This window comes from Malaya genurostris, chromosome 2 (assembly GCF_030247185.1).
Source record: "Malaya genurostris strain Urasoe2022 chromosome 2, Malgen_1.1, whole genome shotgun sequence".
In the NCBI taxonomy this organism is placed as follows: Eukaryota; Metazoa; Arthropoda; class Insecta; order Diptera; family Culicidae; genus Malaya; species Malaya genurostris.
Window position 1 is genome coordinate 18,132,681 of NC_080571.1, and position 13,941 is coordinate 18,146,621.

The 13,941-nt window shown below is 37.6% G+C and overlaps 1 protein-coding gene across 2 annotated transcripts; it reads left to right on the top strand.

Moving 5' to 3' along the window:
* The first annotated feature begins 9,753 nt into the window (after positions 1-9,753).
* LOC131429740 (KH domain-containing, RNA-binding, signal transduction-associated protein 3-like) lies at positions 9,754-12,809 on the top strand. 2 transcript variants are annotated; one of them, XM_058594068.1, is made up of 4 exons: positions 9,754-10,178; positions 10,241-10,841; positions 10,902-11,071; positions 12,377-12,809. In XM_058594068.1, the coding sequence occupies exons 1-4, from the start codon at positions 9,968-9,970 to the stop codon at positions 12,439-12,441; spliced, it is 1,047 nt and encodes a 348-aa protein (XP_058450051.1). In that variant the 5' UTR covers positions 9,754-9,967; the 3' UTR covers positions 12,442-12,809. The 2 variants fall into 2 exon arrangements, with proteins under 2 accessions (XP_058450051.1, XP_058450049.1); XM_058594066.1 differs by lacking the exon at positions 12,377-12,809 and adding an exon at positions 11,387-12,215.
* The last annotated feature ends 1,132 nt before the right edge of the window (positions 12,810-13,941 follow it).

Genomic DNA, 13,941 nt, shown 5'->3' on the forward strand with positions numbered 1-13,941 from the left:
ATCCTTGTCAGTTCAGCGGTACTGTTTACAAACAAGCTTAAACAAAAATCGAAGAACACATCTCAAACAATCATCTTTACAATTTGCAACTAGTGACTTTCATTTAATAAATCTCAATAACAAACCGTATCCAATCGTGAACAAATGTTTTTAAAACTCTATTTAGGCGATATGTATCGTAAATGGTCTTATTCAATTTGTCAACAGACAAACAAAAACATCTATGTTTACAAACAGTACTGCTGAACTGTCAAAATTTGTTTCTTTGATTGAGGTTAGTAGTGATGGTAAAAAACCTAATTGAATATTACAACCCCGCCTAGCACTGCCGATTTCTAGTGAGGTATGGGCACAATGACGCTGCAATGAGATGTAAAGGCGCTGCTCGTTTACCCGCATGGCGTTTTGGCTACCTGGGCAGCCATGGCCACCAGACGGCTACCAAAATTGATTCAGTGACGGTTGTCAAATCCAATTTGACAAAACAAATTCGCTTGTATCTAAGTTAGCCGAGCGTTTCCATCTTCTCACCTTCGCTGAAAATGTCAAAGATTTCAATGTGGAAAAATTCTGGTGGATACGGTTGTATCGTTTGAGTTGTATATCTGGCAGCGGTGAGACAGTCGGTCACCAGAATGTCTGCCAGCCATATTTTGTTCGCTGGTAGCGTTTAGTCAGCCGACTAGCAGCCATGCTCATGCGGGTAGAGATGATTGGCACACTGTCACAAAGCTGAATTACCGGTAGCGACACCTGCCAATGCTGAATGGAACCAAGAAAAGAAGGATTCTTTCGTAAATTTTCATATCGGCAGTAGTGGTTTGCAACATTTTTATCGTTTATTCAATAGTACAAATATATATATATATATATATATATATATATATATATATATATATATATATATATATATATATATATATATATATATATATATATATATATATATATATATATATATGTATATATATATATATATATATATATATATATATATATATATATATATATATATATATATATATATATATATATATATATATATATATATATATATATATATATATATATATATATATGTATATATATATATATATATATATATATATATATATATATATATATATATATATATATATATATATATATATATATATATATATATATATGCTAAAAAAGCACACTCGGAGTAGAAGAAACTCGATTTCAAAGTGGTTACTACTACTTTTTAGTGTAAACTACGATTAAACATGGAAAATCTTCAGATATGTGTGAAATTGGTTAAGGTTAGGTTTTTTCGGATCAATATTTTTTTAAACAGAAACCAGTGTAATGTTAATTTCTCGAGTACTAGAATGTATAGCGATCGAGTACTATTTATTTTGGATACTTTATTTGTTATTTCCAGGCATTTTAAAAATGCTATCAAACCAAGTTTAATGCTCTATTCTGAATCACCGGCAGATTTCGCACAATGAACTAAGATCAACATTACCACCTCAGAGTAAAAACTTTTTTTTCAACTTCTTCTATGATTTTTCAAATAAATTTGCCCGTTTTTGTAACAAATTGTTGAAAATGTGGAGCAATTAAAATTTTTTCTACCGATTTGACAGCTCTTGCTCAAAGTATCATCTCTAAACAAGCAGCGCCTCTACATTTCAGTTTTGCGACAATGTGCCAATTGGCATATTGTCGCAAAACTGAAATGTAGAGGCGCTGCTTGTTTAGAGATGATACTTTCAGCAAGAGCTGTCAAATCGGTAGAAAATGTGTAATTACTCAACCTTTCAAACGATTTCTTCAGAAAAACGGGCAAATTCATTTAAAAAATCATAGTACAAGTTGAAAAAAAAGTTTTTGCTCTGAGGTGGTAATGTTGATCTTAGTTCATTGTACGAAATCTACCGGTGATTCAGAATAGAGCATTAAACTTGGTTTGATAGCATTGCAGTTGCAACCAATATACAACAAGGTGCATCTACAGCAACTAGCAACGAAAAGAAGACGGAAATCGACAACAATACCATCGATGCGACAATGGATGGCGAGACGAACCACGAACGAAGTTCCCCTCAATCCTCTCCCCCTAGAAAAAGGGTGACAACGAGATCCAACACAAAAAAAAAATTATTTAAAAAATCGGCTCAATCGGCCACGTAAAGCTTGTACGTAAATAGGCCTGAATAAAAAATATCTTTCAAATAAAAAAAATTACACTGGTTTCTGTTTAAAAAAATGTTGATCCGAAAAAACCTAACCTTATAGTATGTTCACATTAGCGCTGATATCAAGTGATATACGGATATACTTGATATCCGATGATATCATGCGCGATATCACTTAATATCCCATACAATTTGATATCAACGCGTATCACCATTTTGGCATGATATCCGGGATATCATGTACGATATCATGTCGAGTTGTCAAAAATCGCAACTAGCAACACGGATAATGGCATTGAACGCACTCATTTATGAACGTCACTTTGAGAGTGACAATAAACAATCATTATAATTTCGAATTTTTTAAGGAATACTGGCGTGCGGAGACCATTAAATGCAAGACTTCAATTATTGATTGAATTGTAGGAGAGAAAAGCAAGATTATTGATCTTACTCCTAATGGGAACATTCAATATGCCAATTTGATTGTCAAGCGATATCATTTCGATCATATGTGAACACTCCCACGTGATATGCATATCATCTCGGTATATCAAGTGATATAAGCGCTAATGTGAACATGGTATTACCCAATTTCACACATTTCGGAATGTTTTCCATGTTTAATCGTAGTTTACACTAAGAAAAAGTAGTAGTAATCACTTTGAAATCGATTTCCTTCTACTCCGAGTGTACTTTTATTGCTGATATCTATTTGTACTATTGAGGATGTGAACCATTTCGCGGTTAATTTTAACTTTTGGTTAAAATCTGACACTGGAGCGGTTAATTTGATAATTTTTTTTCATAAATACGTTTATTTCTTAAGGCAGTTTACATAAGTTTTTCTTCGCCGTAGCATCACTTTTACATAATATTCTTATCCTAATTTAATTCTAACATAGTCACAACGTTTTGCATTTATTAAAACATATTCTCTTATTACTTAAATATCATCTTAGGTAACTCGTCATTAATTATGAAATCTACTCGGAAATATTATTTGAACCAAACGATTAACTTCTATAAATTATAAAATAAGCTGTTATTTTCAGACATTTTGTTAATAATTTCATAAACTGTTTCGAGTTTGTTTGTATCATTACATTATTTTTATTCTAATTTAGCTATTGGTTGAACTCATGGACGCAGCTGGGATCAGAACTAAGTCTTGAAAGGGGCCTTTATTAAATTGAAACTCCAGTTTTCTTTATGAAATGATAAATAAGTTTCATGTATGAAAGGTCACGACAAGCAAGAATGTCTCGAACTGGGATATTGGATAGTCTACCTTGGGTACGCAAAGAATTTATTAGTTGAGATCTGACATCACGATACTCCACGCATGTCCAAACGACATGATCAATATCTCGATAACCTTCGCCACAAGCACAATGATTAGTCTCGGAGAGCCCAATTCGAGGGAGATGTGCATCTAACGTGTAGTGATTGGACATGAGTCTAGACATCACACGAATGAAATCTCTACTCACATCCAGTCCCCTGAACCATGCCTTTGTCGATATTTTCGGAATAATTGAGTGCATCCACCGACCCAGATCATCTTTATCCCAAGAAGCTTGCCAGCTGGCAAGTGTTCTTTGGCGAGACGAGCTATAGAATTCGTTGAAAGCAATTGGTCTCTCATAAATTTCACCCTCAATAGCACCACGTTTGGCTAAAATATCGGCTCTTTCATTGCCAGGAATGGAGCAATGAGCCGGGACCCAGACTATAGTGATTAGATAATTATTGTTCAATATGTCGTTCAGGCACTGTTTTATTTTGCCCAGGAAAAACGGTTCAGTCTTGCCAGTCATGTTTGAGCGAATGGCTTCAATTGCACTCAGACTATCTGTGAAGAGGAAATAATGGTTTGGAATTAATGTGACGATTACACTCAAACTATATTGAACTGCTGCTAGCTCTGCTATATAAACAGATGCAGGTTCTTGAAGCCTAAATGAGGCCGAAACATTATTGTTGAACATACCAAACCCTGTCGCTTCTTCAATTCGCGATCCGTCCGTGTAAAACATTTTCTCAGAGTCAATATGCCTGAACTTACTTGAAAATATTTTTGGGATTTCCGTCGAACGTAGATGATCCGGGTTTCCACGCACTTCGCGCTGCATGGATGTATCGAAAAATAAAGTTGAGTCAGGGACATTTAGGAGGCTGACACGGATAGGAATATATCTTGAAGGGTTGATTTCCTGTGACATATGGTTAAAATATACTGTCATGAATTTTGTTTGAGATCGAAGCTCGACTAGTCGTTCGAAATTATTAATTACCATGGGATTCAGCACCTCACATCTTATTAGCAGGCGTGATGAAAGCTCCCAAAATCGATCTTTTAATGGAAGAACTCCCGCCAGAACTTCAAGACTCATTGTATGTGTCGAATGCATGCACCCTAAAGAAATTCGCAAACAACGATACTGAATTCGCTCCAGTTTGATAATATGAGAGTTTGCAGCGGAACGAAAGCAAACGCATCCATATTCCATCACTGAAAGTATCGTTGTCTGATACAATTTTATTAGATCTTCCGGATGAGCACCCCACCAAGATCCTGTTATTGTTCGAAGAAAATTTACTCTTTGTTGGCATTTTGTTATCAGAAACCTAATGTGTCCTCCCCACGTGCATTTGGAATCGAACCACACCCCGAGGTATTTAAAAGTTAAAACCTGTTGGATCATTCTTCCCATCATATGGAGCTGAAGCTGCGCGGGATCATGCTTTCTTGAAAAGACGACTAACTCTGTTTTCTCCGCAGAGAATTCGATACCAAGATGAACAGCCCAATCGGACAAGTTATCTAAGGTATCTTGCAATGGTTTATGCAGATCAATAGCTTTGGGTCCAGTAACTGAAACCACGCCATCATCTGCCAATTGTCTTAGTGTACATGGGGTTACTAGACAGCTGTCAATGTCATTTACGTAAAAATTATAGAGGAGCGGACTGAGGCATGAGCCTTGCGGGAGACCCATGTAACTATTTCTGAGTGTTGCCAAATCGCCATGTGAAAAATGCATGTGTTTCTCTGACAAAAGGTTGTGCAAATAATTATTTATAACCGCTGGGAGTCCATTTTGGTGAAGCTTGTCTGAAAGAACATCAATGGAAACTGAATCAAAAGCTCCTTTAATGTCTAAAAATACAGATGCCATTTGTTGCTTTTGAGCGAAGGCAATTTGGATGTCAGACGAAAGTAATGCAAGGCAATCATTCGTCCCTTTATTTCTACGGAAGCCAAACTGAGTATCTGACAACAAACCGTTCGTCTCGACCCAAGTGTCGAGACGTCGTAGAATAATTTTTTCGAACAATTTTCTGATGCAGGACAACATCGCAATGGGTCTATATGAGTTGTGATTGGAAGCTGGTTTCCCCGGTTTTTGAATGGCGATAACTTTCACTTGTCTCCAGTCAGGTGGAACAATATTTTGCTCAAGAAACTTGTTGAACAATTCCAACAAACGTCTTTTTGCGAGGTTGGGCAGATTCTTCACCAAGTTGAATTTAATTCTGTCCAACCCTGGAGCGTTATTGTTACAAGACAAGAGTGCTATAGAAAATTCCATCATTGAAAATGGGTTATTAATAAAACCATTATTTGGAGGAGATTCCCGTATAATGCTCTGCGTAGGAACAGAATCTGGGCAAACTTTCCTAGCAAAGTCAAATATCCATCGGTTCGAGTATTCATCACTCTCATTGCCCACGGTACGATTCCTCATTCGTCTGGCCGTGTTCCAAAGAGTGCTCATTGAGGTATCTCTTGACAAACCTTCGACAAAATGTCTCCAATAGCTACATTTTTTGGCTCGAAGTATGCTCTTGTACTTGGTTTCTAAAACCATAAGTTTTTCAAAATTCTGAGGAGTTCCTCCTCCCCGTTTTAGAAACGTCTTGCAAGCATTTTGTTTTGCGAGTTTAGCCTCTGAGCACTCTTTGTCCCACCAGGGGTTGGGAGGCCTTCTGTTAGTCGTTGGCCCAGGAAAGCGTTTAGTTTGGGATTGTTCTGCTGCCTCCAGAATCGAACAAATGAGGAAGTCATATTCTTCAAGTGGAGGGAGCTCTTCCATTGAATTCAAAATACTAGAGATACTACTTTGGTATTTAATCCAGTCGATATTTTTTGTCAAATCATATGGAATACTAGCGGAAGTAGCAATGCAATTGCTACTGCTAATTGAGATGATGATTGGTAAATGATCGCTACCGTGTAAATCAGGCAGTATTTTCCAGGTGCAATCTAGTCGAATTGATGTTGAGCAAAGAGATAGATCTAATGCACTTGGGCGTGCAGGAGGTCTTGGGATCCGTGTAATGCTACCCATATTTAATACCGTCATGCTAAAATTGTCACAAATGTTTTGTATTAAAGATGATCTGCTATCATTGTAAACGGAACCCCACATAATACCGTGCGAATTTAAATCCCCCAGAATCAATCGTGGTGCAGGAAGGGCTTCAACCATTTCATTAAGCTGTTGCTGTCCAACTTGTGCTTTTGGAGGAATATAAACCGAAGCTATGCAAATATCTTTGCCTTTAATGTTTATTTGGCAAGCAACAACTTCTATACTAGAAGTTGAAGGGATGTTTAATCTATAAAAGGAATAGCATTTCTTAATTCCCAAAAGCACTCCACCATACGGAGAGTCTCTATCGAGACGTATAATGTTAAAATCATTAAAATTTAAAGCTATGTTTGAAGTAAGCCATGATTCGCATAAAGCAAATACATCACATTTTTGACTATGCAATAATATTTTAAATGAATCAAGTTTTGGCATGATGCTTCGACAATTCCACTGCAGGACAGTGATTGTATCATTTGCGACGGGTGATAAATTATCCATCAAAAGATACAAAACCTGAGACAATTGGCCATTGAGCTGATAACTGCTTCAAAAAGGTTCTAGCTATTGGAAGGAATGCCATTATGAGGGTCTTTAAGGGTTCAGATATATTGAATGCTGAGAAAATCCATTCAACAATTTCCGAAAACTTCAGTAATCCTGTTGGTGGCTGTGAAATGGAGCCCACTGGATTATTATCTTTTTCTGTACTAGATCCTGGATTGGTTTGTGAATTTGACAAACCAGGAGGCACAGTCTTTGGTTTTGACTTTTTTTGTTTAACACGGGGATCTTTTTTTGAAGATGAAATTTTAGGTGTCTTTTTTGGTAATTTGGAGGAAGACTTCTTTCTCTTAACTGACCCTTGGGTAGTGATAAACGAATTACCTTCACTATTTTCGTCAGAGTCCTCTGGTTCCTCTAGATTTGAAAACCCGTTTTCGGTTTCCAAAGGGGGGACATCAATGACCGTTTTAAGCATTTCTGCATATGTGCGCTTAGACCGTGCTTTTAAAGAAAGCTTAATTTTGTCTTTGTGCACTTTAAATGCAGTGCATACTGAAATATCATCATGAGGACTATTCCCACAATAAATACATTTTTCAATTTCCTTGTTGCAATCATTATCTTTATGAGGCCCTTCACACTTAATACATTTTGGTTTATTACTACAGTAAGTAGCTGTGTGGCCGAATTTTTTGCAGTTCGTACAATTCATTACATTTGGAACAAAAAGCCGAACAGGGAGGCGAATTTTATCGACATAGACATGGGACGGCAACGCAGACCCGGCAAATGTCACTCGAAACGAGTCTGATGGGCGATAAACTTTTTTTTCCTCTTCATGAACTACTGAGTACAGTTGTTTGCACTCCAGTATTTTCACACCCTCAAGCATAGAGTTCTTGAAACGACCAACACCATGCTTGAGTAAATCATCTACCGAAAGACTCGCTTCGGTAACAACACCGTCAATTTCGACATCTTTGGAGGGTATGTAAACTTTATACTCTTTATTGAAATGTTCCGAAGAGACAATATCATTCGCGTGTTTCAAATTATTTACCACAACACGAATTTTATCGTTATTTACTTTTATGATCTCTTTGATTGAAGAGTATCGTGATGTCAAACCTTTATTAATTTGAAAAATGTTTAATGGCTTTGATATACGTCTAAAAAAGACTATCCAAGGCCCAGAAGAGCTCTCCTGATATTTTTTCGTTCGTGGGGTATCGGATTCATGCTAGGATTTACGTCCATGGATTCATCCATTACATTAAAATTTTTAACTAAACTTTAAAATAAAATTTGAAACCAACACTATACAGTACTCAATCAAAAGGAAAAGAAAAAACTTCTACCTTGAAATTGTTGTCTATCTCCGTTGCACTGCCGTGTAGATCCTCGTTGCTCTAGATGTTCTTGTTGGATGTATCTGGACGTTGATACAATGCTGAAGCTCACTGTAGCGATAGAATATGATGTGATGCTACTGCTACCTGACATCCAGCACCACTCGAATTCCGATTTGCTTTCGTCTTCGCCAGCTGTAACCAGCGCAGGTCACCGGTGTATACCTGCGTGTTGTATGGCAGTGGAAAGACCGAGTTGTCTTGTCTCCTTCTTCCTAGTGCTCCGCACCGATATGCTTCTGCACCGAAGTGCCTTCGCACCGGTGTGCCTTTGCACTCTCCTGCTTCTATGTGCCTTTGCACTCTTCCTCTTCGATGTGCCTTTGCACTCTCCTGCTCAGCACTTGTGGCTGTATATTGCGGCCTGGGTAGAGTTTGGGAAACGCCCTTTGTTGTTTCCTTCACCAGCTTGGCCCAGCACTAGGGCTCTCTTATGCAGCACGACTATACGTTTTAACGGCTGCTGCCAACAGGTCTCTACCTGTAGTTCAACCGTTGTCGTATTTAACGCGTGTAAACTAACCAGCGTTATTAAACTGTACGCTTCTATACACAACCTTCTCGGTTGAACGGCTATTACTGAATGATTAATTTGATAATGTCAAAAATAACCCTGCTCGAGATCGATGGTTATTTGGACACTGAAAAAAAATCTTGCATTGAAATTTCTAATACTAATTCTTTAGTTGAAATTATTTCCAGTGGAAAATAAACCCAAATAACTTTCTGTCCTTCAAATTTTGAAATGGGCCGCAGGTTCAGTTAAATTTAACTACTCGACACAAAATAACCACTCAATTGTAAGATTTCAACCAAAAGTTAAAATCAACAGCGAAATGGTTCACAGCCTGAATAAACAATAAAAATGTTGCGAATTACTACTGCCGCTATGAAAATTCCGAAAGAATCCTCCTTTTGTTAGTTCAATTTTTCATTGGCAGGTGTCGCTCCGGGAAATCAGCTTTGTGACAATTGCGGATTTTTTTCGGATATCTGACTTTTGCAACCCTGTCTGAATATATTTTCAAATTTTACCTGGCATCCAGCGATGTCAGATCTACGGAAATCTCCGTAGATCTACGGATTCGAACATTTTCTACGGATCTACGGATCCAGAGACAAAATATACGGGAATTGGATTTTGTCTACGGAAATCTACGGAAATTTATATTTATCAACGGAGACCTACTAGTTTTGTCTGGCGAGCAAAAAATAAGCTTTTCACCGCGAGAGCATTCGAGAAAAATGCCAATCTACAAAAATGTCACTACTTCTATCTGGCATCTCTGATCATTATCGAAAGTGGATTCATCGCGATAGGTTGTGCTGCGCAGTGTTTCCGCGTGTTCCACGTTTTCAAGTGCAAAAGCTAATAATTTTAGACTTTTTATTGCTAAATATTCAGTAGAAAGCAAGCGATTGATTTCCAGTTTTGTTGCGTTTGAACTGTTGATTTTACTGTTCCAATTCTGCTAGCATACGGTGAAATCTATAAATTTGGAAAATGGCCGATCAAGACGCAAATGGGTACAACGACGAGGGTAGTGATTTCAAGCGCAATAATAATAGCAAATATCAGGATGATACTGAAGACGTGGAGGAAGAACAGGAAAACCCCCAGAATCAGAAAGCGCAAGAATATATAAAGGGGATGATAGCGGAACGACTTTCTATCGAGAAAAAATATCCAATTGCTGATCGCTTGTTGGAAGTTGGTAAGTGCAGTGGGGTGAGTGAAAAGAAAATGGCCGCAGTTTATAACTAATTTATTCGGCAGAAATTGAAAACGTTCAGAAGACTGGTAAACCGCCAGTCCGTCGCTACATTGATATCTACCGTGAGAAACACATTAAAGTTAGCGTGAAGGTTTTGGTTCCGATTAGGGAACATCCACGATTCAACTTTGTCGGTAAACTGCTCGGTCCGAAGGGGAACACATTGAAGCGGTTGCAGGAAGATACATTAACTAAAATGGCGATTATGGGCCGAGGTTCGATGAAGGATCGTAAAAAAGAGGAGGAATTACGAAATTCGATGGATACCAAATATGCCCATCTGACCGATGATCTGCACGTCGAGGTGAGCGCAAATGGACCCCCGGCCGAGGTTCATGCTCGCATTGCCTACGCCTTGGCGGAACTGCGCAAATATCTGATTCCGGACAGCAACGACTTCATCCGTCAGGAACAGCTGCGTGAACTGTTGGAAGATCCGGAGAGCGAAATTCAGACGAAGAAAATGTATAAGAAACCGATGATGCAGATGGAACCCCCGCCACCACCTACGATTTCCGTTTCCAGACCCACCCAAGCACCGAATAAGATTCTCTCAATTTTGGAAAAAGCTCGAGTTGCAATGGAAGACACGCATGCACCAAGGTTAGTGTAGACGATTTTCGCCAATCGCGTCGATCACGAACTTGAATTTTGAAATTTCAGACAAATGGTTCCGCAGCACTACGCGGAACCCGGTTATGATGGTTACGAACAACCAAGCTATTCGTATCAACAAGGACCCCCGGCAGGTCGACCCAAATACGCTCCACAAGGGCCCGAATACGAACAAGAGTATCGTGGTGAATACTACCGGCAACCAGGGCCCTATTCAGGTAATTTCTTTTTCTGTAAATTCCTCAACCGATACCGACACACGAACGGTCATTTTTGGGACAAAATGTTACGAATGATAATTTATAACTCTTGCTAAACATCTTTATTCTCGTTAAATCTGTTTCAAAATCTACCTCAAACCGGTTTAATACCCTTTTATAATCAAATATAGGACACAGAAACCGATTTTTGATTGAAATAATAGAACAAACTTAAATCGTCAATTATAACCCCCCAGAAAAAAAAAAAACAATAACACTAATCAATTCAAAAAACGCACGTATCCCCCCTCACATTCGTCTGTATTGAAACAGCTGCACCGAAGCCGATTCCCGCCAACGCCGCCGCCCGACCCTGGAAACCATCGCCGTATGGAATGGCACCACGAGGCGGCCGTACTGAGGATAACTCAATCAAGCACGGTGTCCGCGAAGCTGTTCCCCGTTATCGACATACCCCGTACGGTCGACCCTAGAACCCTAGGTCATTTGTTGCATTATTCATGAAACATTAAAGCAAACATTTAATAATTTACAAACCTAACTAACAGGACAACAGAGTTCGAACAGAATATACAATATTAGTGGACACTGATCTTATTTTACATCAACTGTTCGAAAAAAAAATTCAATCTATAATCTTACGACGTTAGAGTTTGAAGTATTCAGAAGAAGATGCAGACAATCTGCAATCAATCAACGGTGAAAATGAAAACTACTAGATAAAGTTTAAACAAACTAAAACTTGGCAATTTGGATTGTGTTATATTAAGAGCACAGAAATATAATAACTCATAACGTAATTGATTTTAATACATAAAAAACACTACAAAGTATCTTGCAAATGACACAAAATTACTCCATGCAGTAAAAACCTACAAACAGAGTAATTCAGGTATCTAAAGGAACGACGGTAAAAACCGATGTATAATGAAGTACTATATTGTAGCAGATCAGAAAAATAAAATCCCAAGCAAGATAAATTAGTTCGTTTAGAGTCAAATTTGATTTGCCACTAAAAGATAATAAAAATGTATGTTAGGAGAGGATTCAGTTTTAATATTCTTAGATTTAAATAAACCTTAAGTTTATAAAATACGTTTATAAACCCTTTGTCTGAATAAAACATTCAACAAACCAATAATGAACGCTAACGGAAAACTCTTATTCAACATCCAATGATCGAACCAGTTAAGCATGATTATATGACACCAATTATTCTTCATTGTTTCTAACCAAATGTCATCCTGTCGATTCCCAATACCCTCGCAAAACGCTGTTCTTCTGATACGATGTACGATTTAGGCTCTCGGAACATGTCACTCCTGCGCCACCCAGCGACCGTAACGGTGCCGATGCGATACACCTGAAGTTCTTCCGGTATGATGAAGTGGTGGATCAAGAACCAACGAAGTGCTTCGCAAGAGACGAGCGACGAGTTGTGGAATCAAGCTTCCAAAAATTCGCCAAATCATATGAAGTGGAAGGACTCCACGAATATTGACCGCGGAACCAGTGATTCGTTTTGTGAGAGAAGCTAATATAATCATTCTTCTCAATTGAAACAAGAAAAAGGAAGTGCGATTACCCGAAGCCAATGCAATCAGTGGCCAAAGAGGAACTCTGGTGAATCGACCAGCATTATACTGTGTCAAGGCTGGACATAGTAGGAAACACAAAGAAAAATGAAACATTGGTATATAGACTTCTACTTTAATAACTATTGTCTTTATAATTTTTAATTATTGCTTGAAATCCATTATGATTTTATATTTTAGAAGTAATAAATTCAATGCATAATAAAGTGAATGATTTCCGAAAAAAAATGTTTAAATTTATCATGACAGTCAAACGGGATGTGGTGAAACATGAATTTGTTTGCGTTGAAGAAAAGCGGGAACTAGTCGGTTTTGAACAATTTGAGGAAAATTGGTCATAATTCAAATTAGCATCGTTTCTAATGACATCTGCTTGAGAATAGCAACGTTACCGAAAAGAACCATCTGTACGTGAAGAATTCTATATTGTATGCCATCTACACGGACTCATGCCAAACTTAATACAACCTTGCGCTCCCTTTTGGCAATTTGACGCAATTGTACCTGACGCGCCATCTAAGTTTTATTATTTAAACCATTCCTAGTATGGCCACAGATTGGCAAATTGTCGCAAGGCTGATTTACCGGTAGCGACACCTGCCAATGAAAAATGGAACCAAGAAAAGGATTCTTTCGGAAATTTTTATATCGGCAGTAGTGATTTGCAACATTTTTACAGTTTATTCAAGAGTACAAATATATATTAGCAATAAAAGTACACTCGGAGTAGAAGAAAATCGATTTCAAAGTGATTACTACTACTTTTATCAGTGTAAACTACGATTAAACATGGAAAATCTTCAGAAATGTGTGAAACTGGGTAAGGTGAGGTTTTTACGGATCAACATTTTGTCGTGAATACGACTTACTTTACTATGGGGTGCCTTTTCAAAATTTACCCTCTGAGAGAGTGATAAGTTTTTGATCGTGAATATCTCTTGTTGTATCCAACGAATCAAGATAATTTTTGCTACACGCCATCGGAAATATGATCACAATTTTATGATAAAATTTTCAGTTGTGTGACATAATCTCGAATAATTCAAAATTAAACTTTTCTGAAATGTTTGGTATAAACGAGTATCAAAGGGGAATAATCCATAAGGTGCGTTTGCCTTGCTCGTATTTTTAAAGCTCATAGCTCAGTGATCTGTGAAAGGATTTATATAATCTAACTACCAATAGAATCGAAATTTTTAAACTTAAACGTGTATAGCAAAAGCATTGAAGTGTTTCAATAGTACACTATTGAAAAACCTGTCTCATTTGATC